This window comes from Ilyonectria robusta (assembly GCF_021365365.1).
Source record: "Ilyonectria robusta strain PMI_751 chromosome Unknown BGZ61scaffold_35, whole genome shotgun sequence".
Taxonomy (NCBI): Eukaryota; Fungi; Ascomycota; class Sordariomycetes; order Hypocreales; family Nectriaceae; genus Ilyonectria; species Ilyonectria robusta.
In genome coordinates, this window is record NW_025764469.1 from 313,684 (window position 1) to 340,966 (window position 27,283).

Below are 27,283 nucleotides of genomic sequence, written 5' to 3' on the forward strand. Positions count from 1 at the left end.
AATAAACATAAGCCCGAACCTACCGGAGAAAATTGCGATAGCGATGTGAAATCACGACTTGCAAAGTATGCATCCCTCGTAACTCCGAGCGAGATTAATCTATACCCCTTTATATAGTCTAATGCGATTCGTAGGTGAATAATTACCCCGGAAGCCTTTTATGCTTTCTAATACTCTATATAATAGGCATAAAATGTTAAGGCCACTTCTCTCATTAGAGCCGCTGGCAATGAATGATAAACTCAAGTATACTTCTATCGACTGCATAATGAGGAATAAAATCCCATGACCGAGTATCTTTCAGGAGAAAGCTAAAACTTGCACCAATCAACCTGTTGTCGGATCGAGGATGCCGTTTTAGTCACCGATTCCCGAACAAAATCATTCTGCCGACACAGCCCATCTTAAGGCCGTCCCGATCAGTTGCCCGAGTCCAGCCGAGCCGATGATTCTGATTTGCCTGTTTCCGCTCGTTGGGGACTTCATCTCCTTCTCGACACGGCAGCCGGGACGTTGTGCAGGTTAAAACTAATCAAACCATACCTAACTTGGCCGAAAACGAAGTGATCTACCTGCTATTTGACTGACTCAAGATTATGCGATCATAGATCTCGGCAAGGCATATCAGAGCAAGACAAGATGGCGATTCGAAATACCTTTTCTTCTCCCGAGCTTTTTCGCTTCGGCAACCGGGTTCTACGCACCCCGCTTCCGATCACGGGGTAAGTATGGAGGTCAATAGGGGCCAGTATTACAAAACTATCTGTCAGTTTTACAAAACTGTCAGTTTTTATGCAGCCCAAGCCCCACCATTTTAACGGAGGCGTCCCCGCCCACCTGACCAATTGGGGTACCTAGGCTCAAGTACTACAGCAAGTACTGCGGACCAGGAAGGGCTGGAGTTCTGGACCTGGCTCGACGTTGGGATTGAAAGGGACAGACCACCTTGGTGCTTCCCTGAGCCTCAAGAGACCCGCAGTGGTGATGGGCCCAGCCAACTGGGTCCCGTGTACTATGCCCACTCACTTAGCTTGAGCTGATTGTCAGCCCCCAACAGAAGCGCCGAGCGTCGTTCTGGAACATGACCATGGAGGATTCTACGTTCCGATTGGTGGCGGACAGTCACCCTTTCTCCACGATCGACGGCACTCTCCTAGGCCCAATGAAGCATTTCGCCGACTGTTACGAGCTCTGATTCTGTGAGGCATCTGATTGGGTGTATTTATGTTCTTGATTTCGTCAAGTCCCCGCTCTGAGTCCCTGTACATCCTTTATGCTAAGTAGCTAGAAGGATATTGCTATAACAATTACACGCCCAGTTATCCAAAATACACACCGTGACACACCCCCTTAGCCGAGGCCACTCCTGAGGACTTGGCTACCCTATAACTTGTCTTTTGGGTCTTTGCGCTGCCCTCCTCGATATCCGAGTCTTGCCTCCTTGCCAGGGCTGTTGCCTTCCTTCTGGTTGCGTGCTTTCACAATCTGGTCCTTCATTGCTTCCATTCGCTGTTCCAGGACAATCTGGTCTGAAATGTCCTCCATTTGAAGCATCTTAATGAATGTTGCATGCCGTTGTTTGGGTAAGGCCTTTGTCATTCCGTCTGCAATCATCTTCGATGTTGGAACCCAGCCGAACTCAACTCTCTTCTCCCTGTATTCCTGTCGCAACCAGTGTCGATGAATATCCACATGCCGAAGCTTCGTAGTCAACTTGGCTGATTCTTCAGTCAGGAGCCTGATTGTCTGGGTATTATCGCATTCAATATGCAATGGCCCATCAATCTTAGCATCAAGTTCCTTGAGGATTCTGCTTGCAAAGATGGCTTCCTTGGCTGTCTGAGACAAAGCGAGCAATTCAGCTTCAGTGCTCGACGTAGTGACAGTGGATTGTTTCGTTGCTTTCCAGGCAATTGGTCCTCCAAACAACATCATCACATAGCCTTGCGAGCTCTTCCTATCTATTGTATTGTCTGCATAGGAAACATCACTTGCACATAGGAAACTCTTGAGGAATCTTGTTCCTCCCAGCCTGATTCCCAGTGAACGTGTTCCATACAAATACTGCAAGACTCGGTCTGCGGCATTATGATGTGTCTGATCCGGATTCTTATTGAACCTAGCAAGCCTTGCAGCTGCAAACGCAACATCGGGTCTTGTTGAGATCGCTGTGAACAATATCGATCCAACTGTCTTCAAATATTTCTCGATCGAACGACGGTCGGCTTGGCAGGTTGCTGGTAACAGCTCTTCCCCTGTCATCGGAGTCTCAGGAGCCTTTGTCTCTAGATCAACATCATACTGGTAAGCAATCTTATCAATATATGCATCTTGAGTCAACCAGATAGATCGCTTAGCTCTGTTTCGTATGATGTGAATTCCAAGAAACCACTTCAGTTCTCCCAGCACTGTCATGTTGTATGTCTGCTGTAGGCCTTCCATAGCCTTCTTTGCCCTGTCTGCCTTCTCCTTCCGGTATGCCCAGACAAGATCGTCAACAAAGAAGAAGACAATCACTCCATCTTTAAGCATCACACAGGGTTCGTCAGGAACAGTCCTGAAGCCGAGATCTTGGAGGGTTCGTGTCAGATCTTGTTGCCACAAGAACGGAGACCTTCGTAGTCCGTAGAGCGCCTTCCGGAGCTTTAGAACTCTGCCGTATTTTTGGAATCCCGGTGGCATTCTCATAAATACCAGCTCATCTAGCTCGCAGTGTACGAAAGCATTTACAGCATCCATCTGCACGAGCTCCAGATCGTATTCTGCTGCTATTGCCATGAGCGCTCTGAATGACATACTCGCAAGCGTTGTCGCTCGAGTAGGCAGGTCTCCCTTGGCCTGTTGATTGCCACACACCACAAGTCGGGCTTTGCACTTGACAAAATATCCATGCTTGTCTGTTTTATAGGTAAACACCCACATACAGCTTAGCACTTGTTGTCCCCTTGCCCGACTCCACGGCACCTCAATGAACGACTTCATCTGGTGGTGAGATGACATATGGTCTTCTTGTGCTTTGCGGAATTGTTCCTTGAACGGGTGGCTGTCGAGATCCTTGAGAGTCTTCGGTTCGTCTGGTAGGTTTCGCTTACGTATCTTCTTCGGCTTGAACTTCATTCCAGCGACAAAACTCCCATGGTAAGCAGTCTCGATTGGAACGGGAATAAAGTCGTCCAAGCAGCTCTCCACGATTGCGATTGGTGGGTTATCTGCTCTCACCCCCTCAGCTCCGGCGACTGGTAAGAAGACTGAAAGAGCTGCGTCTTGCTCTTGGTCTGGTTCAGTTGGTGGAGGTGTACGGAATGCTTCTTCTAAAGCTCTTGCTAGTTCGTAGTCTTCTTTGTCCCTTTGGTCGTCCTGGTCTTCTTCCCGATCATCATCTGGAACCATTTTTCCTTCATCGCCATTCTGATCTTCGCCATAGATACCAGATTCGAAGACTGGCTCATCCTCTTCAAGAATTGCTTGATTGTTCAGCTGGCTCAGCGGAATAGCGACCTTTTCGACCAGGTCGTCAACGCTATCAGTGAGTTCCTTTTCCGTACATTTGCCATCAAAGAATGTGTCTTCGTCAAAGATAACGTCACGAGTTGATATGACTTTTCCTTTGTGCGGAACCCAGACACGAAATATATTTGTCGAGTTGTAGCCGACAAGATAGCCGATGTGCGCTCTCGGGTCAAGCTTGCGGAGCTTCTTTCGTTTGAGTTGCGCTCGTGAAGTCATGGCGTAGGCCCTGCAGCCATATGCCTTCAAATGTGATAGATACGGCTGCTTTGAGTAGAACAACTCGTAAGGGCGTCTTCCAGCCATTTGACTCTCTTGGAGTTCTATTTTTCAGGTACACGGCTGCGCTGATTATCTCTCTCCAAAGATCATGCGGTAGGTTGGCTGTGATTCTCATCACTCGGCTCTTCTGAATTATCGCACCCCCTGAGCGCTCAGCTCCTCCGTTCTGAGCTTGCGTATTTGGCGCTGATGGTTTGCCAATGATGCCTCTCCACATCATCCAGTATTTGATCTTCTTGGTGAAGAGCTCGTTGTCTGAGCGAACCACTTTAACCAGATAGCCATAGTGGTTCTTCATCCAGTGATAGAAGTGTCTCACTATCTTACCACTTTCTCGTCTGTCATATGTCTTGGTATAATATGGAAAGACCATACCAGACCATGCGTCTGTGATAAACATAGCTCGAACAAAGCCCTTCGCATCTTCTTCAACGTCGGTCCAGTCAATCCAAATCTCATGACATGGCTTGTCCTTTTCTCGGTCTGGTGGCCGTCGAGATATCTGCCGATGTATCTTCCCTTGGCTGCAGGCTGGACACTGTGTTGTCTTCGGTCCGCGGAGTCTTATCCCTAGGGAATTCTTTCCTAAGTGATGCAATACTAACGGACTTGGATGTCCCATTCGAAGATGCCATAAGGATCCATTCGCTACCGCTGGTGCTCTTGGGTTTCGCGATGTTCTTCGCCTGTATTGCGTGCTAAAGATAGCATTCTCAGAGTCGCGCGTAATCTCTTGGTACTGCAGTACGAATTGATTATGCATCTGGTGAACGATGCATATAGTTGAGCCGTCCCTTCGGATCAGGAGGTTGTTGATGGTGTCCCAGAAGATTCCGTTTCTTCGAAGCAATTGAAAGGATACTAGGTTCGTGCTGAAATCGGTACAATAGGTTGCGTTCCGTAGGCGTAGCATTCCGACTTCTCCTCCTGGAAGTGTGACCTCCAAGTCAACTCTTCCAAAACCTAGGATTGGAACTTCTGATGCTCCTGCAATAACTGCCTCTCCATCTGCTGCCTTGCGGAAGGTCTTAAACCTAGTCAGATCGTTAAAAATATGCAAGGTTGTACCAGAATCCAAGATCGTTGATAAACATAGCGGGTACACAGTAGTTGTCGAGGTAAAGGCTGATCGCAGGTGCGCTGTGTTCGCCGCTCCTATGATCTTTACCCTGACCTTTCTCTTCTGTGATTGTCAGTTCCCTTTCTGTTCTTGTATAGCATCAACCCTTCTCTGCAGCTCGTGGTCGTCCTCCAGCGCCTTCTTAGCCTTTCGCATACGACGATCGTTGCGAGGCATGCCCTCCGGTCTCTTATCTTCGAACACACACCAACAGTCAGGTAGGTCATGCCCTCTCATACCGCAGGCTGGGCACGTAAGTGCTGGCCTCTTTCCAGAGCGTCCTCCGGAGCCAGACTTCGTCCTCTTCCCACCCTTTGGCGTGGATGTCTCCTGTTGTGAGGTCAACGATATGTATTGGGTTGAGTTGACTAGGCTAGCTAGGCGACGCTATTCCGGGCCGTAAGGGCCCTGGCTGCCTGAGGCCACAACCGCGGGACCCGCGGCTGTGGGCTACGTTCAACATCTCCTCACTGTGGTCACTCTCCTCGTTGCCTCCCTCTGTGTGAAACGTCCCGCCCCTCACGGTGTTACCACTCGTGGGCCTTTTGCGGGATGCCCATTCACGCATTGTAGAGGCAACCTCTTGAGGTGTCCAAACCTTTGAGCCATTGGGAGCAGGTCGCTGTACACCTGGTGCAATAAGGTCAATACCTGCTGTGCCAGATTGGGAATCTTGTTCTATTGTTTCACTCCCACTGCTTGCCTGGAGTCTTCGTTGCTCAGCTGCTTCTGCATGGGCAGTCTGGTAGGCAAGCGCGTCTTGTAGGCGTCTTCTCTGAAGAACTGCTTTGGCATCTAGAGTCTTGGCCCCCTCCGTAAAAGCTGTTGCATAGCTTTGATGGATTGGTTCAATTAGGTCAGCGAACTCTCGAAGCCATTGACCGGTCTCAGTCTCTGCTAGGTGATACTTCTTTGTCTTGATCATCATTAATTCCCACGACTCAAGCCATTGTGGGAAGGCTTTCTGATTCTTGAAGCCTTTCATCACGACAATATATTCATCTTTCACCTTAGCCATCATGAAGCCTTCGGATGGAGCAGCAGAGCTCTTGAGCAGCTGCATCCACTCTCGTAGTGTGTCTTTTCTATCGAGCGGTTGCCTGTACTTGGCCGAAACTGTCTCCAGGATGGTATCGTATACCGTATTGATCTCTGTCTCCTGCTTTCCAAAGTCCCGCTTCCTGACTTCCCACTGCCTAAACACAGCATCAAACGACCGCTGCTGCGGCTGTGATAGCTGGGTATAGTCTGTGGCAGTAGCGTTGAAGTCACTATACTGAGGCTCTCTTGGTTCTTGTAAGAGTTCCCCAATAGGGTGATCAGGATGCATGTAGGACCATATCTTCCTTGGAATCTTGGCTGACATGGATTGAATCCACGCATCCCAATTTTCCTTTCCAGTCAACATCACTTTGTGGTCTTTTGACGTCATATTCGGATCGGCCGGAATGGGCTTAATCGATCGATTTGGACCGCGTCACGACGTATTCTATCTGAACAACGATTAATATCGGCCCTTCGAGGGTCTGGATCGATGTGGATCGTGTTGTTGCTGTCTTTTCAGTGGAATTATCGCGAACCGGGCTCATAACTGTCACGAGCCCAGATTGTCTGAAGTGTCTGATTGGGTGTGTGTATATTCTGAGTTGCATATGATCCCCGCTCTGAGTCCCTGTACATCCTTATACTGAAACCAGCTAGAAGGATATAGCTATAGCAGTCACACGCCATGTACACGCCCAGCTACCCAAATACACATCGTGACACAAATTGTCACGAGCTCTGATTCTGTGAGGCATCTGATTGGATGTGTGTATATTCTGAGTTGCATATGATCCCCGCTCTGAGTCCCTGTACATCCTTATACTGAAACCAGCTACAAGGATATAGCTATAGCAGTCACACGCCATGTACACGCCCAGCTACCCAAATACACATCGTGACACAAATACACTTCGTGAAACCAGTTTTTGTTGGATTGACCCTCGGGTGGTGGACTAGGGCCCGGATAGTCACATTCCTCTGATACATCAATATCCTGATCTTATGTTAGATTGTGGCTGTGCAATGCATCAAGGAGGTTATTCAGGTATCAGAATACTGGGATATCTGCATCTATGACTGAAGATGATGATAAAACCCCGCTTCAGAGGAAGTGGAGACGAGAGTCAACGAGAACAAGAACATCAAGAACAACCAAACATATCATCAAGAATTGATCTACATTTTATCTGGCTATCCTGAATCTTCACTAAAGACACACCGCGTATCCAACATCTTAGTCATAGGGCGTGAGATTGACCCAAAAACCCCTCACCGGAAACAGGGGGCTGGAAAGATCCTAGATCCAACAAGAACATCAATATCATCATCTTTGGGCTCCACATCGTATTGATCCCTATCACCCTGATCGAATTGACCGTATCGGATCCAACAGGTTTTCAACATTCAACACCTCGTCGCAGCTTGACCACTACGTAGTACCTATTGCTTGCTCCTGCGTGTCGGTCAAAAGAGTGTTGTTGCCGCCATTTTGGGTGACAGGCTTCGCTCCATTAATACGAGACCGGAGTCTCTCGTACTTGACCTTCAGTTCTCGCGATGCCTCGGCGATGGAACGATAAAACCCCTCTCGGAAAAGGTCTGCTGCAGCAACAGTACGAGGTTCAAGGTTCGCATTATTATAACGCGAAAAGTTGGGCTTTCCGGTGCGAGGGTTGATCCATTTTTGCTTTGCAGATTGCTCTGGTTCCAGACTATAAGATGTGCCATCTCAATCACAGATTGATGAAGAACTCATAATGTTGTGGTGGTTTGAAGTTATAGTGTTCTTCGTGATGCTAGAGTAGAAATGCTAACCAATGATTATCAAGAAAAGCTGGATAGCAAAGGAAGCATTGCGCTCGTATCTCTATTCTGCACCTGTTTTCTTTGCCTTATCGGCCGCCTCAACTGCGAGTCTAAAGTCCTCAACCAGCGTGTCCGTATCTTCGAGCCCAACCGAGATCCTGATCTGCGTTGGCTTTAAGCCAAACTGCGCCGCCCAATCCAGTCTCTTTTGATAAGCACACATCGTGTAGGCAAATGCCAAGGTGAAAGGTGCACCCAGGTGCACGCTCTTGTGTATATTGAGGTTGTCGTAAAAGACCCTGGTCGTGTTAAGGTTATCTAACTCAATACTGAAAACACAGCCATATCCAGGGGTGAAATCGGGCGTTTCAGGGCTCATGAAGCGTTTATAATTGGCTCCGGAAGGGTTGACTGAAGGGTAGTGGACTTGGCGAACGGCGCTGTTTGGATCTTCGGCTTGAGAATATAGATAGTTATTTACTTATCTTACTAGTAATTCACTGCCGACCATCTCCCCTCCCTTCTCAGACCAGCGCATTACCTCCCGTGCGTCGTCAAAAGCCTTCCAGGGTTCGCAACCATGTGCAAATTTTAGGAAAGCCGAGGTTATCTCATCCTGCACTGTGGCGAGCTCTGGATAGGTTCGACAGGCGGGCTGATTAAAGGTGAAGGGAATACCGTAGGAGTGCCAAGCATAGCCTCGCAGAGGGCCTGGGAAAGGATCTGGACAGCTGATGCGATATACATAAAACCTAGTTGCCGGCGACTGAGCAGTAGCAGCTGAAGCGAGGTTCATAAGTAGGCTGATAAACGCTTGATCCGATGACCATCCAATCAGCTCACGCTTAGTATGTGGACTCGTCGTCAAGCTCGCTGGCACGCAGACTTGTGGAGTAACTCTTTTGGTGAATGCGATTGTCTCCTCGGCTGTTAGGTTGGCAATAGGTGCTAGCATGAGAGCTGTTTCGTCTTGAGTATTGCCCAGGATTACTCGGGAACACCAAGATGGCACATCAGCCCAGTAAGCTGAAATGTCGGCGCTGTTCCTGTCGTAGCCTGCGAACCAGTTCGGGTCTTCGATGGGGGTCGAAAAGGACCCATCGAACAGATGCACCAGTTGCTGAACAGACAAGGAGCGGATAGCGGCTAGTTTGTCGGTGCTTGACGCGTCGAGACTGCTCCCGGCTGAGATGACCAGCTTGTCGAACGCTGCTTGCGCTTCTTCTGGTGTTCTCAAAGGTGGCAGGGGGGGCGACTGGATTAAGGCCTGTTGGAAGAGGGGAACGCCTCCTTTCAAGTGGCAGAGAACGGAATATGCACCAGCCGACTCTCCGCACAGTGTAACTCGAGCCGGGTCGCCTCCAAAATGGTGAATGTACGACTGGACCCATTGCAGGGCGGTTCTCTGGTCGTGAAGACCTTGATTCGGGATGGGCGTCTCGCCAAGAGCCTTTGCTTCCTCGTTCAACTCGCGCGACGAGAGCGCTCCGATGAGATTAAGACGATAGTTGACGACGACGACTACGATTGGCTGGTTGATCTCCACAGATCTCTTCACCAGGTGGTTCCCATCTGAGATGAGCTCAGTATGAATGCTTCGGCTGGCATCGGATTGCGGCATTGATCGGATCGACTTACCAAACTGCACCGTGTTGTCGCCTGCATTGAAGGCGCCACCATGAATCCATACAAACACGGGTAAAGGTGGCCTAGCACCTGTCCCAAGTGCCGAGGGCGGCGTGTAGATATTGAGGTTGAGACACTTGGTCTCGTCTGAGAACTGCTGCACCTCCGAAACCCTCTCAAACAGGTGGCTCATGGCAAGGTGCAGTGTGCCAGCTTCTTGGGGGCACCGTGGGCCGTACCGTGTTGCGTCATATGGCGAAGGCAGCTTGTAAAGACAGACAGGCGTCGCCCGTCTAAATCTGGTCGGGACATCGGCATAAGGTATGTTGAGGAAGTTGGCGACGTGTTGTTTTGATAAGAACGCAGAAAGCTGGACTGCACCAACGGGGTGAACAATATCTCCAAGATAATTATCAAGTGATACAGTGGCCATCGTTAGGGGCTTGGGGGGGTCGTGACAAGGCGAGCTTAGAAAGTCTTGCTAAGTGAGGGTAACAGACAGGAAGATAAGGGACAAAAAAGAAGAAAATAAACTTGTTGTTTACCGCACAAAAGACTGGGCGAGTAATTAACACGCTGTGTACTAGCAAGGTATGGCGGACACCTAGGCAGAAATTACCAACCAAGGCACCTCGCCATTGTGAATCCGCGCAGACAGGCCAGGTACGGAAGGCCACAAGGGGCAGAGTTCCAAAATTCAACTTTTCATTTTTTTCTTACTAGGGCAACCCCAATGTGCCATTATCCTTCTGTTTAATCACATATAGGGGACGCATATCACTGTAAAGATAAAATATCCCTCAACAGGGAGAGCCCATTGCGTGACCCTAATTTAGTTAGGGTTGCTTGAGGCAAATATTACGTTCGGCCACAAACGCGGCCATTTGGGAACGAAGTTCATTCATCATCCTTCTCTTACACAATGGATACACCTTCATCCACTTCGACAGAGTATTGTCCCAAAGACCGCAGCCGTCATGTGGATATACGTACGAAGTTCCCTGGGGCCCTTTATTGCCCGCATTGCGCTCAACGGCTCCCTACGGCTTCATCATCATTTGGCCCTATTACCCCTATTTCTATCGACCTCACAGTCGATTCACCTACTTCCCAATCAACAGTCCAACGAGGCAATGCGATGACGATTCCTTCCCAACGATCCCGACCGAGACCTGATACCTATCAGAACGCTACGAACCTAGCTATTGAAAGCCGGTCAAGGAGCATCGCAGCTACAAGCCATACGGCTAAGATTGTCATCGAATCGCACGCTTCGTTTTGGTCGTGCGATGGGTATTATGACAATGTCCTTGACGGTGTTGAAACCCCAGTATACGACAAGACGGCAAACCTCGTTGGAAAGCGTACAGGAAATGTTGAGATCGTTCTCGGGGCAAAGTTCCCTTCTCATGCCGCAATGATAGAGTTCATTGTCAAGCAGTGTGACAAGAGGCTTGCAGTTAAGGAATGGAAGGTCGTTCATTCCGTAGTGACTCAAACTGCTACCTTTGGACCCGTTGAGTTCTCTGATGCCGCGTACGAAACGACCTCGTTTGCGGACCTCTTTCGTGTGGGCAATATCTCGCTTGCCCCAAAGCGCGATACGGTCCATTTGACCTTTTGGTACTTCAATGTAAAGCCTCGGCCTGATATTGAGTCACCAATGCCGTCAAGAGCCGTACGTGGTCACAAGCGAGCGATTGATCGCATACCCTCTGATCTAGAGTCAGAAGCCTCGGCGAGGAGCTCTAGCAAACGCAAAGCCTCACGTACGGTAAAGTCAGAGCGCGTATCCCCAATTAAGAAGGAATCAAAGCCACGAAAGCTATCTCGTATACCGGTAAAAGAGGAAGCTGAGACCCCCTTGGAGTTGGAGGGCAAGGATGATATTCAGGCTGAAATTCAGGTTGAGCTTTCGGGTGAAGATGACGCGGATTCGGCTACTTTTGAGGCCGTCCTTGACGATCCATTCGCGAGTGATATCGATGAACACTCGGAGGCCCAGGCTCTCTCACCTCAGAAGAGGCTTCCTGTCCGGATTGGTAGGGGAAAGAATAAGAATAGGGATTAGTTTCAGTTCAATTGCTACAATTGGTTATGCATCTAGTCGTATAGTTGGTCTCCCTCACCCCAGTCAATCTCTTCCTCCTCAATGCGTTCCAAAAGCGAAGCAGTATCGATATCGTGAGTGGCCAAATGATCACGTACGCGGTCTAGGCCACCCGTAGGCGTCTCCAATAATGCCAGCTCTGGCTGCTGCTTACTCCTAATGTACTGCCGTAAACGATCTCGTAGGAATAGATACGCTGAAAGCTTAGGTTGCTGTGGCGGATCTCTTGGCAGATCTTCCTGGCCTCTAAGAATGCGATCACAGATAGCTATTGTATCTTCTGGCAAGTAGGCATCAAGATCAATACGGTCCCCGTCGAAGATATCTTGGAGCGTTTGTAATCGATCTTGAGGGATAACCTCTGCAAAGCTCTCAACCTGCCGTGCGGTAGGCTGAAAGTAGAGGGTCCATGGCTGCCCAGGAACCACATGCGGCCTATTGCGTTGTTTGCGAATGTAGTGCGAATTCCACGTAAGTACGAAGTCGGCAAACTCAGCCCGCAGGATCGGCATGAAGAGATAGAGCATTGCAATACGGTCGGGTAGGGAGTCGTTCGAGAAATGGCCAAGTGCGGTAATTTCACCAAAATACTCCTAGATTCAGGTTAGCATAGGGTCGAACGGAGTGATAATACTACATACCCGCCAGAATTTAGCCCTACCCCTACTCAATCGAAGCCACCAGCTCTCAATCTTTTCGTTATGCGTGCTTTTGCCATAGATCCAGCAGTCTCGAAAGCGCACATCTTGTGGGATACCTTCCCGTGCGCGTACGCGGGTCTTCGAAAGGTAATAATGTGCTCCAGCCATAAGGATTGTCTCTTGGCCGCGGTCGGAACGGATGATATTTGGCATGGTTTTCCGCTGCGAGAGAACATCGAGATACTGTGCAACAACGCTTCGTGACGTACTAGAGGATATGCCCACGTAGAACCACGTAATAAACCGTGAGTAAGCGTCAATGGAGGCATAGATCAGGGCTCCTAATAGTGCAGACCATTTAGACTATTAGTGCAGACTGCAGATCAGGGCAGGGAATACGGACGCCCGGTGTGGACGCTAAGTACGCTAGGTTGTTGGCATGGTGTTACAAAACCAGGGTACCCATGATTGTTGCTGTGCCAACCACTTTGTTTTGGATATTTCTGATCAATTCACTGGTGCGATCCGGATCAACAAGGCTCGTTTCAAGGGGCGCATCATCCTAGTCGTCAATCCACGAACGCCCGTCGTGGATTGATTATTGATCTTGGATTGTAGTCTGCACTAATAGTGTAAATGGTCTGCACTATTAGGAGCCCTGATCTCGAACCAGCCTCTTCATCTTAAAAATAGCTCTGCGAGTCTCGGCGCGAAGTTGCCGCTTATAGTAAGGTTTTGCTCACCCTTGTGTCTGTTTTGCCGCCTCCTAGTTCCTTGCTTCGTTTGCGGACACTTAATCCGTCGCGTCCAGCCCCTTTTCATACCAAGCATAGCAATGTTTGTTTTGCCCCTCTCCTTCCCACTTCAGTGCACATATTTACGACCACTTATACGATGCCCCGCGAAGAGCCGGTTAGAGTTCCGATCGATGAAATCCGCCGCATGCTGGAAGAGCTCGATCGCCGACGCACTCGAAACGGAGCTGGAGGAAGGTCAGGACCGCCTCACTCGATTATTCCAAGCTCCCTGGCATATCAGAACACTCATCAGCCCCGTCAAGAGCTGGTCAGAGTTCCCCTTGACGAGGTCCAACATACGCTGGAAGACCTGGACCGCCGACATGCCAGAGGACGCACCCCTCGAAGACATGGAGAATCTCAACAGACTGGGGCCAAGCCCCGAGAGGAGCCGGTGAGAATCCCGCTTAACGAGGTCCGCCAAAGACTGGATGATCTAGACCGAAGGTACGCCGAAATACTGATATTAAACGCCAGCGCGCTAAAGATCGGGGCCATCGACTGCAAGCAGTAGCCCGGCGTAATACCATTACGGTGCCGGAAGATGAACTCAGGCGTATAATTGCGGCCATCACGCAACAACACGCGGAGGAGCGTTTACGGGCAAGAGCCGCAAGATTACGAGCGGAAGAGGAGGCCGGTAAGCTCGACCGTCAAGGAGCTGAAGGGGCGCCACAGACACAGCCACCGGCTACTCCCGAGCGGATCGTCCGTGCTCCACAGATCCTGCCCCCCTCGAACCGCCCGAGGGATCAACCTCCGCCGCCCAGACGGGCAATCCCGCACACCCCGCCTCCCCGAAAGCGCCTTCGGGAGCCACAACCGGAAGGACTTCTAACTCCGCCGCCCACGAGGCCAGACCGCCCCCGGAAAAGACCGAGGCCGTCGCAGGAAACCGCCCTGCTCCAACAAGAGTCCCTCGAGACCATTCTGCAATACCATAAATCTCGTTTCCGCGATAAAGAGAGGGAATCGGTAGCAAGATCTTGGTGCAAAGAGGTCCCACTTGCCCTCCAGGTAGAGACTGCACAGTCCTTCCACCAGGCATTTACAGATGAAAGGACGCTACCGATCTTGCTCTGCAACTTCTGCTACAGGAAGCAGCCTCCTTCCAAGCTCACGAAGATCCGATAGAGGAGGCACTTAACGCCCTCCTTGCTACAGGCCACCGCAGCGCTCCAGGAGTACAGGGACTGTTTCCCTGCTGGCAACGACGCTGAGGCCATGGTTTGCCACGAATGCTATGCCGCTTTGAAGAAGGGGAAACAGCCGAAGACCTGTGCGGTCAACAACATATACATCGGATGCGAGCATCGGTATCCCGAAGAGCTCGACGGCCTGTCTCCTGTTGAGGAGAGGCTGATTGCTTTGCAGGCCTCCTTCGGCTACATCACAAAGTTCACTATTAACAACAAGACCCCGTCGGGGCTCAGCTACCGGAAGCATATAAAGGGCCATATCGTCGTCTTTCCGAACAAGGTCGAGGACCTCGTTGCCACAGTCCTCCCTCACCCTCTTCTAGTAACTATTAAGAACATCCACGTCTCTTGGAGTGGTTCTAGCAAGCCTGGCGATGCAGACGTTGGGCATCTTCTCCAAGTACATAAGTCCCGTATCCGGGCTGTGCTTTTATAGCTCTAGGAAAACAATCCGCTTTATAAATATATCACGATCAACTATAGCGAGATAGATAGCTGGCGGTATGCAGACGGCTCGGATATACCTATCCTTATCATAGACAGCATGCAGCGGGAAGAGCCGTCCGTTGCCGAGAAGACACAGATAGACCACATAGTCCCAGATACCGATCGAGGTTTAGAAGAGAACCGGTTTACGACTATTAAAGAGATTGTTGCGTCGGCGCAAGCTCACTCCAGCGACGACTCCAGCCTTCCCGAGGGCACTCTGCCGAACGAACAGGACCTTCCCTTGCCTGGGGATCCTCGTACCTCCATTCCAGGACCGGAGGATGCCGACGGTGATGGTGACGTTATTCTTGAGACAACGTTCGTCCGGAATGTTTCCCCTTGATGGGCCGGCGGCTTTCGAGGAGGCCGATAAGCTTTCATTCCTAGCCGACGCTATCCAGACGACTCGGACTCGAGGTGCCGATGAGGCTGAGCCCTGCGCCATACACATCCAAGGAACCGGAGGGCAGCCGTTCATCCTGGTGGAACGAGGTGCGGACTTTGCGGACAGCCTGCACGAGGACTTCTTCCCACGCACCTTCCCCAAGCTTTTCCCTTGGGGAAGAGGTGGCCCAAAGGCGCTGCACGTGTCGGACCGCGAGCAACAGCAAGCTCCGGAGGCAGCCGAGCGCCATCCAAACCATTCGCTCAGCTACTGGGCCAGATACGTGCTGCAGCGGCATGGAGGGCGGTTTGCCACCCATCCCGTCTTTTGTTTTCTGGTCTTCAACATCTTTCTCCGCTCATCTAACCGCCGCATCAGCATGATACGCACGACAAAGGGCTCTTTCGAGAGGGTTAAACGGGTTTACGCAACACTAACGGGGGACCGGCTGAAAAGAGCCGAGGACGAGATACGAGAAACAAGAACGACGACGGATGCAGACGTAGCGTTCTTGCTCCGTGAGTTGTCCATCTTTGGCCATGCCCAGCCGCTCTCTAACGAAACGCGGCTGCTTATATGCAGAAGGATACAAGCGATTAACATCTGGGCCGGTACGCCCGCGATTTGGATCACCATCAACCCCAACGACATCAACAACCCGGTCAAGATAAGGCTCTCCATCCACAGGCTCCACGATTACCACACGGCGAAGGAGCTTTTAGCGGATCTCCGGGGAAGATACAACAGGATCGCCCTCAGTACCATGGATCCGGTCAGCTCGGCTATCTTCTTCTACAGAGAAATTTCTCTATTCTTCGAAAAATACATCAGAACAGACCAACAATCAGTCTTTGGGAAGGTCAGCTATTACTATACAACGGTAGAGACGAACGATCGTGGCAGTCTGCACTTGCACGGACTCCTGTGGTTACACGGCAACATGGAGCTGCCGTCACTCGTCGACGAGATCGCCGACCCTCGAGACGAAGAGTACCGTGCCCGAGTAGTGCGCTACATAGACTCGGTCTTTTACAAATGCTTAGATAAGGATGCTGGAAAGGCTCTCCGCCAGGAGCGGAAGCCGATCCACCCCGTCGAGGAGATTATAAACAACACCGAGGCTCTCACTGCAGCCTTTAACGCCGAGTCCAACTTCATCGCGTACTGCTGCCAGGTCCATTCCCACACCTATACTTGCATCAAGTATTCTCTGAAGGGCCTCGCAAATCACAACGCAGACAAGTACAGGCGAACGGCTTGCCGGTTCAAAGCGCCCTGGAAGATCGTTAATATAACGGGGCTAAGCGATAACAACCTGCTTACTATCTGTCGCAACCACCCGCTCGTCAACCGGTATAACAAAGCGATAGCAGTCGGCCTCCGGCACAATTACGATATATCGATAATCTTGACGAGGACCAAGGGCCTGGCCATAGTATTTTACATCACTAACTATACCACGAAGTTGGACACGCTAATGTGGAGACGAATTGCCTACGCAGTTGAAGTCTTGTAATAGCTTTGTAAAGATACCGTGTCGAGGCGAGATGCATCAGCACCTGCCGACTAAGGCGCCCAGCGACCTGCTGTGCTAAACCAGAGTCGCCAGTTTCTGATAAGGGTAGCTAATCGGATATTTTCCGAGAGATAGCTCTCCGCCATAGAGGTATATTACTATATACTCAGCTATCAGACAGACTTTACTAACGTCCCGTACTGGTCCTTCCTAAACCTAACTGTACTATATTAGGCGGTATTCCGAAGATAGAAACACCTCTGTTGCCAGGCCGGTGCAGAAGCGGAGGAGGAGGAGCCGCCAGAAACAGTATAACTCAGGGAGGGCAGCCGGATCCTGTTATGCTTAGATACTTACGCCTACAGAGGCCGTGTCCTTAAAGATATGTGCCTCTATAACTATATGTCTATGGTTACCCTGGTCTGTAGCCGCAGCCGGGACGAGGACGAAAACCATATATCTCTCGAGGGGCCTTCTCTAGAGCACCATAGCTGGTTTCAGAAGCTTTGGCAACCTTATAAGTATACAGTGCCGATTTTTTAAGGATTTATCAGCAATAATTACCGGGACGAATACCCGGTATATTTCAGATAGTACGTTCCTAGTTAATAATACCAATCTAAGTCTACTCTAATATTCTGTATAGTAACTCTATTCTCTATCTAGCCCTGTTTATACCTTAGGAAGGCTTTCTTTCTATAATATAGAGCGATATCGCCGATATATAGTCCAGATATAAAGCTTCTCTTTATTATAGGCTGTGTTTTTATATCTTGAATATCTCCCTTCTTAGTAAGTTAGCTAAGAATATGCAAAAAGACACAAAGCTCTAGGCCAGCTAATTAGAAGGCGATAATATAGTTAATATAGACTTCCCTCTTAATAAGAGCAATAACAGTAAAGAGTGTGTAATAATTGCTAAGTACTACCAGAATTTTATAGCTCTGCTATATACTCTAAGTTAGCCATCTTTAAAATTGAGAAATACATTGCTACTCTCGATCACTCGCCTGCCTACTGGGCAGCGATGATCCTACACCCTGGCCTCAAGAAGCGATGGATTGAGAAGAACCTTGATGAAGAACATGCTCAACACGTGTTTTCAACCTTCACGAAGTTCTTCGACGACGAATACAACAAGCTTGACCTTCGAGATAACCAGCCGGTTGATCAGGCCCAGCCATGTTACCTCATCGATGACGACTTCTACGATAAGCCTGAGGACTTAACACAGAAGGATGAGCTTACTTCCTACTTCTCGGGGCCATTGTTACCTGTGAACGACCCGTTAGAGTGGTGGCGGCAGCACCAGGATTCGTTGCCACGGCTAGCAAAAATGGCCTTCGATATACTGTCAATTCCGGCCACTTCGTGTGAGTGCGAGAGAACGTTCAGCCATTGCAAATTGGCGGTGTCAACGCAGAGGCACAGTCTGAAAGATTTGACAATCGAGAAGCTCATATGCCTCAAGTTTTGGCTGGGAAATGGGGCAATTTGAAGCACGTATGTTGCTTACAGATCCAATGATTGTTGGCTGTCTCCCGACTTACTAAGCCTTTGATAGCATTTTGGTAATATTCAATATAAATCAATACCAAATCAATATCAGCCTGTATTATTTCAAAACAAAACAAAATAGTGGTCAATTTTGTTTTGTTTTGTTTTGCTTTGTTCGGAGCGCTGGGTCCGCCCGTGAACGGGGGTTTGCCTACCTTAATTTAGAAGCAGAGCTCTCACCGAAACGACAAAAGTTGCACTTTGGGCACACTCGCACCAATAGGAAAGCCCAGGTGTGTCTGACAGCGCATCCCTCACCCCTCATGCCACGCTTTGCGTAGTGCGCAAATGCGCGCTTCCACTGCGCGCGAACTCAGCCTCAAAGGTAACCTCGTCCTATTTATCAGGGAAGGACGCCCCCCAAGGGACTGGCAGACCAGAGAAAAGCCAACACTCAGGTTTCGGCTACCTTGAGTCGAACTTCCGAAGCCAGCTTCGACCACATCTACTTCCGTCTTATTTCTCCATCGAAGGTCACATAACCATTTTTGGGCAACATTTCTGTCGCCGAGCAAGCCTCGTCGCCTTTCTAGCTGTGCTTCAAACCCCCGGGCTTCCTGGTGGTTGCTCAAACCTGGACTTTGTGTATGCCTTTTGGGGACCAACTGCATGTAGGTAGAAGGGATCCACGGCGCGGTAAAGTACACCGAAATTCCCTTGCTAACGCTGGGACGGTAGCACGAAGGAGGGAGCAAACAAAAAGCCATCCTGCTCTAGAGCACGCTGCTGTACTGAATACTGGATGAAGGACGCCAGGTAAGTTAACCGACCTGGCCCAAGGTTTACTAACTTATTTATTCTTAAGCTAGTTATTTTCAGCCCTTGGGACCATTGCGCCACGACCCTTTCTTGCCAGGATCACTTATCTTGGGCCACGGACAAAACTGAAAACCACGCCTAGCTTTAATAAATATTCAGGCCCATGAGCCTGAGAGAAGTATGCCTGGAGACGTCCTAAACAACGCAGACTTTGTCGACTGCGGCGAGAAAGAAGACCATATGAATGCCTTCAACTTCTTTGGACAATGGCCACCATGTCATCATCAAGTTCCTGGATTGGTACGTGTCTTCCAGTACCCGACCCTATCATGTGCTCTACCTGGTGGGGGACAACCCGCGAAGGAAAACTGGCAACCATCACACGTTCAAGCTCAGCGCTATGTCGCGGGCCTGGGGAATACGCCCTTTTTCTGAAAGAGCGTACACAAGCCGCTATGGTCATGGCGGACCACCTGGACGAGTGGGAGGATGAGGGGGTGCATCCTCGCCGGTTCTTTCTCCCGAGTCCCAAACTACTAGATCTTATTACGACGGATCTTATGAGTACGTATCTGCCGCAAGACAGGCTGTTGGCCCAGGCCTGCGACCATGAAGGGCCAACGAATGCTAAAACTTGCCACTACCGAAAGATTTTTGCTATCCTCCTCCTAATTGAGAAGGTCGAAGCTATCACCACCTTCATCGCCGAGGGAGTCGATGACAACTCCCTTCCCATTTGTTTCAAGTCGAGCTCGGACGGGGACGCAAAACTTCATGCGGAACGTCCGCTCGACAAAACATACACTTCGTTTTGTGGACTTGATCCGAGCGCTGCTGCGTCATTCCTCGAGTGGCAATGGTCGTTCCTGGCGCCGATCTTTCCAATCCCTAATCCGCGGATTAGTGAGGCGCCCTTCCATGACTTTCATGAAAACACCGTCCTGCCGATCATTCGCGCCGAGCACTTCAATTCCGGTGCTTTTGGGACAGTCTATCGCGTAGAGATCCACCAAGACTATATCTCGAGCGACTTTGGACTAAATGTCAAGGTGAGTTAGCCCTTCACGCTTACCTGCTATACTTTTATTACCATGTCGCTTAAGTCCGTTTGTTGAACGAATTTAGAAGCAGCCATACTTTGCCATCAAGAGATTGCGTAGCCGTAACGTGGACCTTTTTTCCCGAGAGGTTGCGTGCTTACGGTCGCTCAACAGCCAAGCCCATCCGAACATTGTCCGCCTCTTAGCCAGTTACAAATTCAGGGATGATTTCCATCTCCTCTTCCCATGGGCTGATTGCGATTTGGGCATGTTTTGGCTCTCAAACCCAAGGCCGGACGCCGAGGTTGGGACCCCCCGAATGATGCTGAAGCAAATGAAGGGAGTTGCAGACGCTCTGTCCGTCATACACGGGTTTTCCAAGGGCGATGAACGACGGCGCTGGCATGGACGACATGGAGATATCAAACCATCCAACATCCTCGTATTTTCGGAGCCCTGCACCGCCGATACAACCGGACTTCACAACTTCGTTTGGAAGATTAGCGATTTTGGTCACTCTTTTATTGACATGGCGACATCGGCGAGCCCACGACGGAGAGACAAAAACGGCGAGGATGACCATACTCCTGTCTATAGGGCACCGGAGCTGCACCTGATGCCTCACACCGTTTCATCATTGTACGATATCTGGAGCCTTGGTTGTGTTTACCTTGAGGCAGTTACATGGTTGATTTCAGGTAAAGACGGGCTTGACAGGCTCGCATCATCCCGCACTGACCCTACGTCGGATACTTCGAGCCGTGACGCCTTCTTCTACGTCTACACGATAGACGACGATACGAGAATTGCTGCGCTAAAACCTGAGATTGAGGATGTAGGTGCTAGCATTACGTGCTTACGCTTCGAGAATCGAGATGCTGATGCTGCCAGTGGATTTCCGAGCTTCGATACCATCCTCATTCAAGCTCCTTCACCGATGACCTCCTCGAGTTGATTACGAATGACATGCTTGTTGTTGAAATTACAGATCCTCCAACAAGAAGATCGTCAGCACTGGAGGTGTACGGGGCACTTGTCCAGCTATGCGGAAAACTCGAAGATGACAAGCAATATTCATCACCTCGCTGCGCCTGTTCGCATCCCCACCCCCTTACAAACCGTCATGCGTCCGCCATTAACGACCAGAGTCCGAGGGCTGGAGATCCGTGGAGAAGAATGGTTAGGAAAATGGTGAAAACCCCAGCCATAAGTATCATGGCCGCTTTTTCACAGTTTGATGTTCTCACCTAACACTTTCACAGAGGCCAACTCTTTGTTTTTCTTTTGTCCAAAGGCATTCGTAAAGATGTCGCTGACTGTTACTAACCCATAGGCGCCCTCGATAACGTTGCCTGAGCACACCGGCAAAAGGAAGCGCCCAGAGACCGAAACCACCACAGGCAGCACTGGCAGCAAGAAGAGGACCTTGGGAGCAGCTAGTAGATCTGAGGAACCTCCGAACCTGAACCTCAGGTTTGCCTGCCCTTACCTTAAGGGGGGTGTGCCTAAAGACCTGCTTAGTCGATCATGCCTAGGTCCTGGGTGGACCTCGCTTCACCGCATCAAGTGCGCTCGACCCTTCTTTTGATAGAGATCTACTGTCGCTAATCGAAATTTCTCAAGGGAGCATCTAAAGCGCTGCCATACCCCGAAGAACCTGAGGGATCCTTCAGCCTGTCCCCGATGCCAGGAGGGTTTCAAATCGACACAACTCCTCGGGCACCATCTACGCGAGGAATCGCAGTGTCCCATCAAAGCACCGTCGATCATCGACGGCCAGATGACCTTTGAACAGGTGGTGAAGCTGCAATCGATCAAGAGAAAGTCCGACACGAGCGATGAGGAGAAGTGGTTTGCGATGTACCGAATTCTCATTCCATCCCACAGCCCCAACCGACCCCCTCTGTCACCGTGTGAGTCCCACCTCCTGAGGTTTACAACACATGCTGCTTTTCTGCTTGAGGCAGCCTCTGATGCTGTAAATTTGCACGAGCTAACGGGGAAGATCTTTCAGACTATGAAGACTTGACCGTGTCATCCATCGACACTCTCAGCACACAGAGCTCAACTGGTATAGCCGAGTATAGGAACTATGTTCAACAGCCGCTACCTGAGGAAAAGCGGAGGAGTATGGAAGCTGAATTCAAGGCGATGGGCGCTGCTCCCGAGTTGTGCAAGGCTCTGGTCGCCAAGTTCCACGAGAATCAGCTCAAAGAACTCCAGGAGTTTGACGACAAGTTCAAGCCGATGTACGATATCTCTGCCGGCGGAGATGTCATGAAGGCCAACGTCGCGGCAGAAGATATCGTGGGTCTTTTCGATCTCAATGTGGATTTCAGCCAGGTGCTACCGCCACAGGGATGGGATGCGGAGGGAGTTGGCGAGGGCATTTTCGATCCCAATGTGGATTTCAGCCAGGTCCTAGCGCAACAGGGACGGGAATGCTGACGGAGCTGGTGATGAAGGGTGGAACTCTTAGGCCAATTTGATGAGCTAGGTAGCGGCCGGATTCTTCGCTTTCATTTTCTTTCCTTAGCTGGCTGTGGGCTCGTCTATCATGTCCTTTTACTTGTGAATGAGGGGTGTCTTGGAAGTTGGAGTATGGGTTGGATTAAAGCAAACATACTGTACAATAACAATAACTAAGTGAAATTTGTTATTTTTTCCTTCATCATCATGGATCCTTTTGTTTACCTTGAAAGATACCGAGTCGTGATATGCAAGAAGTGTGGCTTCGCATGCGTATCCAATAAGGTGCCTACTCATCTACGGATAAGACATCGAGACATAACACCAACAAATCGGAATAAAGCAGCCAAAAACATCAAAAGAATTCCGGGCATCATAAAAAGTCAGTCTGAACTAGCTGACTTCCAATTTCCACCTCCTACCGCCAGCCGGATCCCCTTCCTCTCTCCACCACAACCAGATGGACTCAAGTGTCGAAAATGTCCATATATTGCCCGGCAGGTCCAGAAAATTCAGATCCACTGTCGTGATTGCCAAGACTGGCATAACACTCAGGGTAGAGGAAGACCCAAGCAAAGAGGCATAGAGTCCCCACCTGATCTTCCATGGAGAGAAGGTGTCCTCTGTCAGCGTTTCTTTCCCTCAAGAGCAGCCAGCAGGTTGTTTGAGGTGGGCTGGAAGATGGCGGGATGTAAATCAACGGGGAAGCCGGCTAGCCTACAGATGCTGTAACCTCAGAACTCGACTAGAGTTCCTTTTCCAGCCCCACTTTACAGGGGGTAGAATTCATTTTCCAGTACCCTAGTAGAATTCCATTATACTCAGCCAATGAACATGAAGAACTTAGCTACATTTCCACCAGCCACTCTATCAGCCACTATACTAGACCAGCAGTTATTACTCTGAATCCCACGCCAGCAGCTCTAAGGAACTGCAGTTAATAACGCTCAATTATTAAAAGGAACTATAATTCCTAGTAGCTACCTCTCTTCACTATAATCCCATTTAGGATAAAAATAGAGAGCAGATTAAAAAAGAAGAACATTAAAAGAAGAAGAAGAATAAAGATAAGTAGAAAAAGCAAGTCGAAAGATTATATAAGAAACGCAACATGGGTTAATATCACGAACGAGTCGCATATCTTACAATCCAAAAAGACAATATGTATAGAGCTCTCCAGGAAACAGCCATCGTCAAGAATAAGATCCCTCTTTTCCGACTAAGAATGGAGCCATTCATCTATCTTTTACAGTATTGGGTTGTGGTGTGCAAGATGTGCGGCTTCGCGTGCGTGTCAGACGAAGTCGTTACACATCTGCGGGTTAGACACCGCGATCTACCACCAGCGGAAAGGCGCGAGATAGCCGAGGAGGTTAGGAAAATGCCTAACATCATTCGAGATCAGCAAGGGCTTTCCGAGTTCCGCTTTCCACCTCCGACAGCCGACCCGATTCCCTACCTCAGGTCTCCAGAACCCGACGGGCTGGGGTGTTAAAAGTGACCTTATATTGCTCGCCAAAGTAAGAGGATTCTGGCACACTATCGTATAATCCATCATTGTCTTAACCCAAACGGCCGAGGGAGACCAAGCCAGGGTTCACCACAGCCAGAGTCGGAAGTACTATCCTGGCGCTCGGGGGTCCAGTGTCAACGCTTCTTCCCCTCAAGAGCAGCGTGTGGATGGTTCGAGATTGGCCGCAAGATGAGCACATCCAAGCCGCCGAAGCATCCCTCTGCACCAAAACCTTCCTCTTTAGCCGTCTCCACGTCAAAGCCTATTACATTGACGCCAGAGATGCGTACACATCTAACGCAGGTGCTAGAGCGAGAGAAGAGATACTTGGATGCACAGGATCGTCGCGGGTGCAGAGCAAGGCCCTTGGTGATAGTTCCTTCGCAATCATAAGTCCTTGGCTTGAGCGCACTCAATGGCATATCGTCTACCAGAATGTTCGGCGGGATATCTTGCAGGCGATGACGCAGCTACCTAGTAGCGGAGTTTGCCCAGCCCCCGCAGCGGACTATAACCTCGGCCAAGGGTTATGCCAGGGAGATCCTGATATTACTATTTCCTGGCAAGATGAACAGAAGATCTCATGTATCGCGAGTGCCGTCGACATCATCTTTGACAAGTATGAGGAGACAGCACGACATACAAGTCGAAGTCTGCTCTGTTGGCTCCGGAGCCCACAGTTTCAGTCTTGCCAGCCAAAGCCATTTAAGCTCATCGTTCAGAATAGCAGTCTACAGAGATACCGGCGCTTATGGAAACGGCTCTTGACCTTCATTTTTAGAGGATACCGCATGCCGCCTGCGATCCGAAATAAGGGACTCAATCTTCGGCTTGGCTCTGCAATTATGCAGCAGTTAGACGCGATATCGGGCCATGAATCATGGGTCGCTTTCGATCCAATACAGCCGGCCTGGACAGCCTGTGTGAATAGATGGAAGACCTTCCTTCCGGTTTGATCCAATATATGACCTGTTAGTTTGTTGAATGTGGCATCACCCAGGCGACCCAGGCGGTAGCTTTTGTCTGATGGGCATTCGCTATTGGATACTAGCTTGGTGCTCGGACACGTTCGCAGTTTCAACGGCAGCAGAAACTGTCTCGAGAGCAGTCTGGAAACGCTTAAGGACGGTAAGTAGGTAGCGGACATATCCCGCATGCATAGGTGCAGATAGATAGAATCCCTCATTTTACCCTTCTTCTCGACGACCGACCACAACTTGACTTTTCTTCAACTCCTGCCCGCTGTGCTGACATCGTCAGTCATCCCCGTCTTCTCTCATCTTCTTTTCCCCTGAACTTTGACCTACACCGACTCTCATCTTCTCCTCTCACCTATTGACATTCCAACCCACGTCTCTCGATGCCTGGCAAGGTAGACACGTGAGCAACCGGTCAGTATCTTCCATAATGGCTGCATCCATTACCTCGACCCATGGACAGCCGCATGCTCGCAAGCCGCTGGCAAGCCAGAGGAGCGCCGGCGGCGATATGTCTATAGCGTTCTTCGTCCAACCCGGCTGCCCTTCGAGATTTGCCTCTTCAGACCAGCATCGTGTCAAGGGTCTGAATGCAGAGACCATCGCGAGGGTCATCCTCCCGACCCCTCCATGGCTCGCAGCTCTGGATTACTCACCCCTGCCTACCGATCCTGCTGATCCGTCTCCCTCCGTCTTCTTCAGCCTTAACTTATCTATCTACAATCAGCAGATTGTTCCTGACGACTGGCTCGACCAGTGGTTTTTTATGGCTGGTCGTGTCCACCTATTCGCGCTGACCTGGGAGGTTGAGCGTTAAGATGGCCTAGAGGAGTCTGTAGATAGCGGTCTCCTTGTATATACCATCCCGGCTCTTATAGTGCGCGATCAAGACTATCAGCCGTATGTTGTATTCGTCCCGTCCTCTTTCCGCCACTCTTCCGATTTTCGCTGACCTCTTTGCCCGTAGAATATTACCTCTGAGCCTATCTGCGACCGATCAGTTTCCTCTTTCATCCCCAATTGTCAGTTTCACCGGCCCTATTGTAGGTCCAGGCCCTGCGCTCCTACGCAAGGGATCTGTGCCCGCCCTGGATGATGTCCAACTCAAGTGGTGCGGCTTCGTCCAGCTGACCGCATTTCTTGCTCCTGGAAATCCTGACAAGACGCCGTACAGAGGCCTCCATCCCTTCCAGGTCTTTGTCATCTTCCCCATCCGCGCAAATCCGTGGGCCTCGCTTTGCAAGAAGATGACCGAGAGGCGAGACACCCAGTTCCAGAGCAATGGTTTGCTGACCTGCACCGGCAAGGTGGCCGGCCTGCTTGGCCATCATCTCATGGTGCAGCCGCCGACCCTCGAGCAGGACTACATCTTCATCGTTGTTCCGGACTCCTGGAACTTCCTCGACAAGGGAGTTTCCGGGTCTGGCTCACCAACACCGCCGCCGGGTGCTGCGACATCAGCGATCCGACCATCATCTTCTGGTCATACGCCGTTCGAGGAGATCAAGGCCAAATTCACCACGCGCAGACCTGCTGTCCCATCGACTCCTCTTCCCGCTGCAACCGCGACATCCAGCTTCGACCCCGGGCGAATCGATGCCATCCGTCATCTCTACACCATCTACGCAGTACCACTACCTCTCCATCTCACCGACGCCGAAGCGACCAACGTCGGGCGTCGATTACACACCGCCTGCAAAGAGACCGTGCCAGCCGCCGACATCCCCGACCACTATCCCATCCTTGGGAACATATCCTTCTGCCGGCAGCTCGAGCTCACCGGGAACTGTTGACGAGCCCGAACCAAGCCGTGGCGGGACTCAGCCCCCCACCTCGTCCTTCACGAGACCCCTCGCATCAGCAACTCATCTGCCTGTACCTACACCTGTCCTTGATACGATCATGGCTGCTGTGTCAGAATCATCCAACCGTCTGAGCCGAAACCGCCATCCTCTAAAGAACAAATATTTGGAAGAAGTATCCAAGGTTTGATTGAAGGCTATTTGGGAGACTATTGCCATTACAAAGAGTGCGCATGAATAGGAAATCATTCTCCCTTTGATATCTTCCACACCCAAGTCGTACAAACTAACTCATTTATTATCCTTAAATCCCCGCTTTTACCCGTCCTTAGCGGCCACTCTCTACCATCCAATCCGCCTTTAGATACTCTTTCTCACAGTACTCTATAGCTTTACATCCCATACATCGCCTAATCCCCTCCTTTTTCCCATAAACCTAACAGGCCAATATCTTCATACACCCCACCTGCTCGTCCAGAATGGCTTCCAGTGATCTCTGCCATCTCAACTATTCATAGCTCGGAATGCAAAACATTCTAGGGTAGGAGCTCAAGCTATATCATATGCCGATTGACAAAGCAAGCACCTCCCACCACGACGCTACCTACTGCAAACACTTTCGCAACACGCAAGATTCGAACCTG

At 50.2% G+C, this 27,283-nt stretch overlaps 8 protein-coding genes across 8 annotated transcripts; 5 read left to right on the top strand and 3 right to left on the bottom strand.

Moving 5' to 3' along the window:
• Positions 1-5,132: 5,132 nt before the first annotated feature.
• On the bottom strand, positions 5,133-6,341 carry BGZ61DRAFT_539616 (uncharacterized protein; the record flags this gene model as incomplete). Its single annotated transcript, XM_046254812.1, has 2 exons — positions 5,133-5,239; positions 5,381-6,341. The coding sequence occupies 2 exons, from the start codon at positions 6,339-6,341 to the stop codon at positions 5,133-5,135; spliced, it is 1,068 nt and encodes a 355-aa protein (XP_046096419.1).
• Positions 6,342-8,198: 1,857 nt separating this feature from the next.
• BGZ61DRAFT_432537 (Alpha/Beta hydrolase protein) lies at positions 8,199-9,962 on the bottom strand. Its single transcript, XM_046243883.1, has 2 exons — positions 9,398-9,962; positions 8,199-9,331 (listed from the first exon to the last, which is right to left on the bottom strand). Exons 1-2 carry the CDS (start codon positions 9,816-9,818, stop codon positions 8,241-8,243), a joined length of 1,512 nt encoding a protein of 503 aa, XP_046096420.1. The 5' UTR covers positions 9,819-9,962; the 3' UTR covers positions 8,199-8,240.
• Positions 9,963-10,062: 100 nt separating this feature from the next.
• Positions 10,063-11,456, top strand: BGZ61DRAFT_593619 (uncharacterized protein; the record flags this gene model as incomplete). Its single annotated transcript, XM_046256799.1, has 1 exon — positions 10,063-11,456. Exon 1 carries the CDS (start codon positions 10,308-10,310, stop codon positions 11,454-11,456), a length of 1,149 nt encoding a protein of 382 aa, XP_046096421.1. The 5' UTR covers positions 10,063-10,307.
• Positions 11,457-11,488: 32 nt separating this feature from the next.
• BGZ61DRAFT_368878 (uncharacterized protein) lies at positions 11,489-12,481 on the bottom strand (the record flags this gene model as incomplete). The annotated part of the gene is made up of 2 exons (XM_046241919.1): positions 11,489-12,088; positions 12,137-12,481. Coding segments are annotated over 2 exons (945 nt in total), but the record flags the coding sequence as incomplete, so codon positions are not given.
• Positions 12,482-12,868: 387 nt separating this feature from the next.
• Positions 12,869-14,771, top strand: BGZ61DRAFT_593621 (uncharacterized protein). The gene is made up of 3 exons (XM_046256800.1): positions 12,869-13,348; positions 13,411-13,950; positions 14,068-14,771. The coding sequence occupies exons 1-3, from the start codon at positions 13,031-13,033 to the stop codon at positions 14,566-14,568; spliced, it is 1,359 nt and encodes a 452-aa protein (XP_046096423.1). The 5' UTR covers positions 12,869-13,030; the 3' UTR covers positions 14,569-14,771.
• A 4,627-nt stretch (positions 14,772-19,398) lies between these two features.
• BGZ61DRAFT_563661 (kinase-like domain-containing protein) lies at positions 19,399-22,326 on the top strand (the record flags this gene model as incomplete). Its single annotated transcript, XM_046255872.1, has 6 exons — positions 19,399-19,887; positions 19,964-20,656; positions 20,782-21,057; positions 21,236-21,444; positions 21,502-21,791; positions 21,893-22,326. 6 exons carry the CDS (start codon positions 19,399-19,401, stop codon positions 22,324-22,326), a joined length of 2,391 nt encoding a protein of 796 aa, XP_046096424.1.
• A 228-nt stretch (positions 22,327-22,554) lies between these two features.
• BGZ61DRAFT_368981 (uncharacterized protein) lies at positions 22,555-24,816 on the top strand (the record flags this gene model as incomplete). The annotated part of the gene is made up of 2 exons (XM_046241927.1): positions 22,555-22,729; positions 24,164-24,816. 2 exons carry the CDS (start codon positions 22,555-22,557, stop codon positions 24,814-24,816), a joined length of 828 nt encoding a protein of 275 aa, XP_046096425.1.
• Positions 24,817-25,267: 451 nt separating this feature from the next.
• Positions 25,268-26,829, top strand: BGZ61DRAFT_499473 (uncharacterized protein; the record flags this gene model as incomplete). Its single annotated transcript, XM_046251410.1, has 4 exons — positions 25,268-25,649; positions 25,716-25,737; positions 25,805-26,319; positions 26,414-26,829. The coding sequence occupies 4 exons, from the start codon at positions 25,268-25,270 to the stop codon at positions 26,827-26,829; spliced, it is 1,335 nt and encodes a 444-aa protein (XP_046096426.1).
• Between the last annotated feature and the right edge of the window lie 454 nt (positions 26,830-27,283).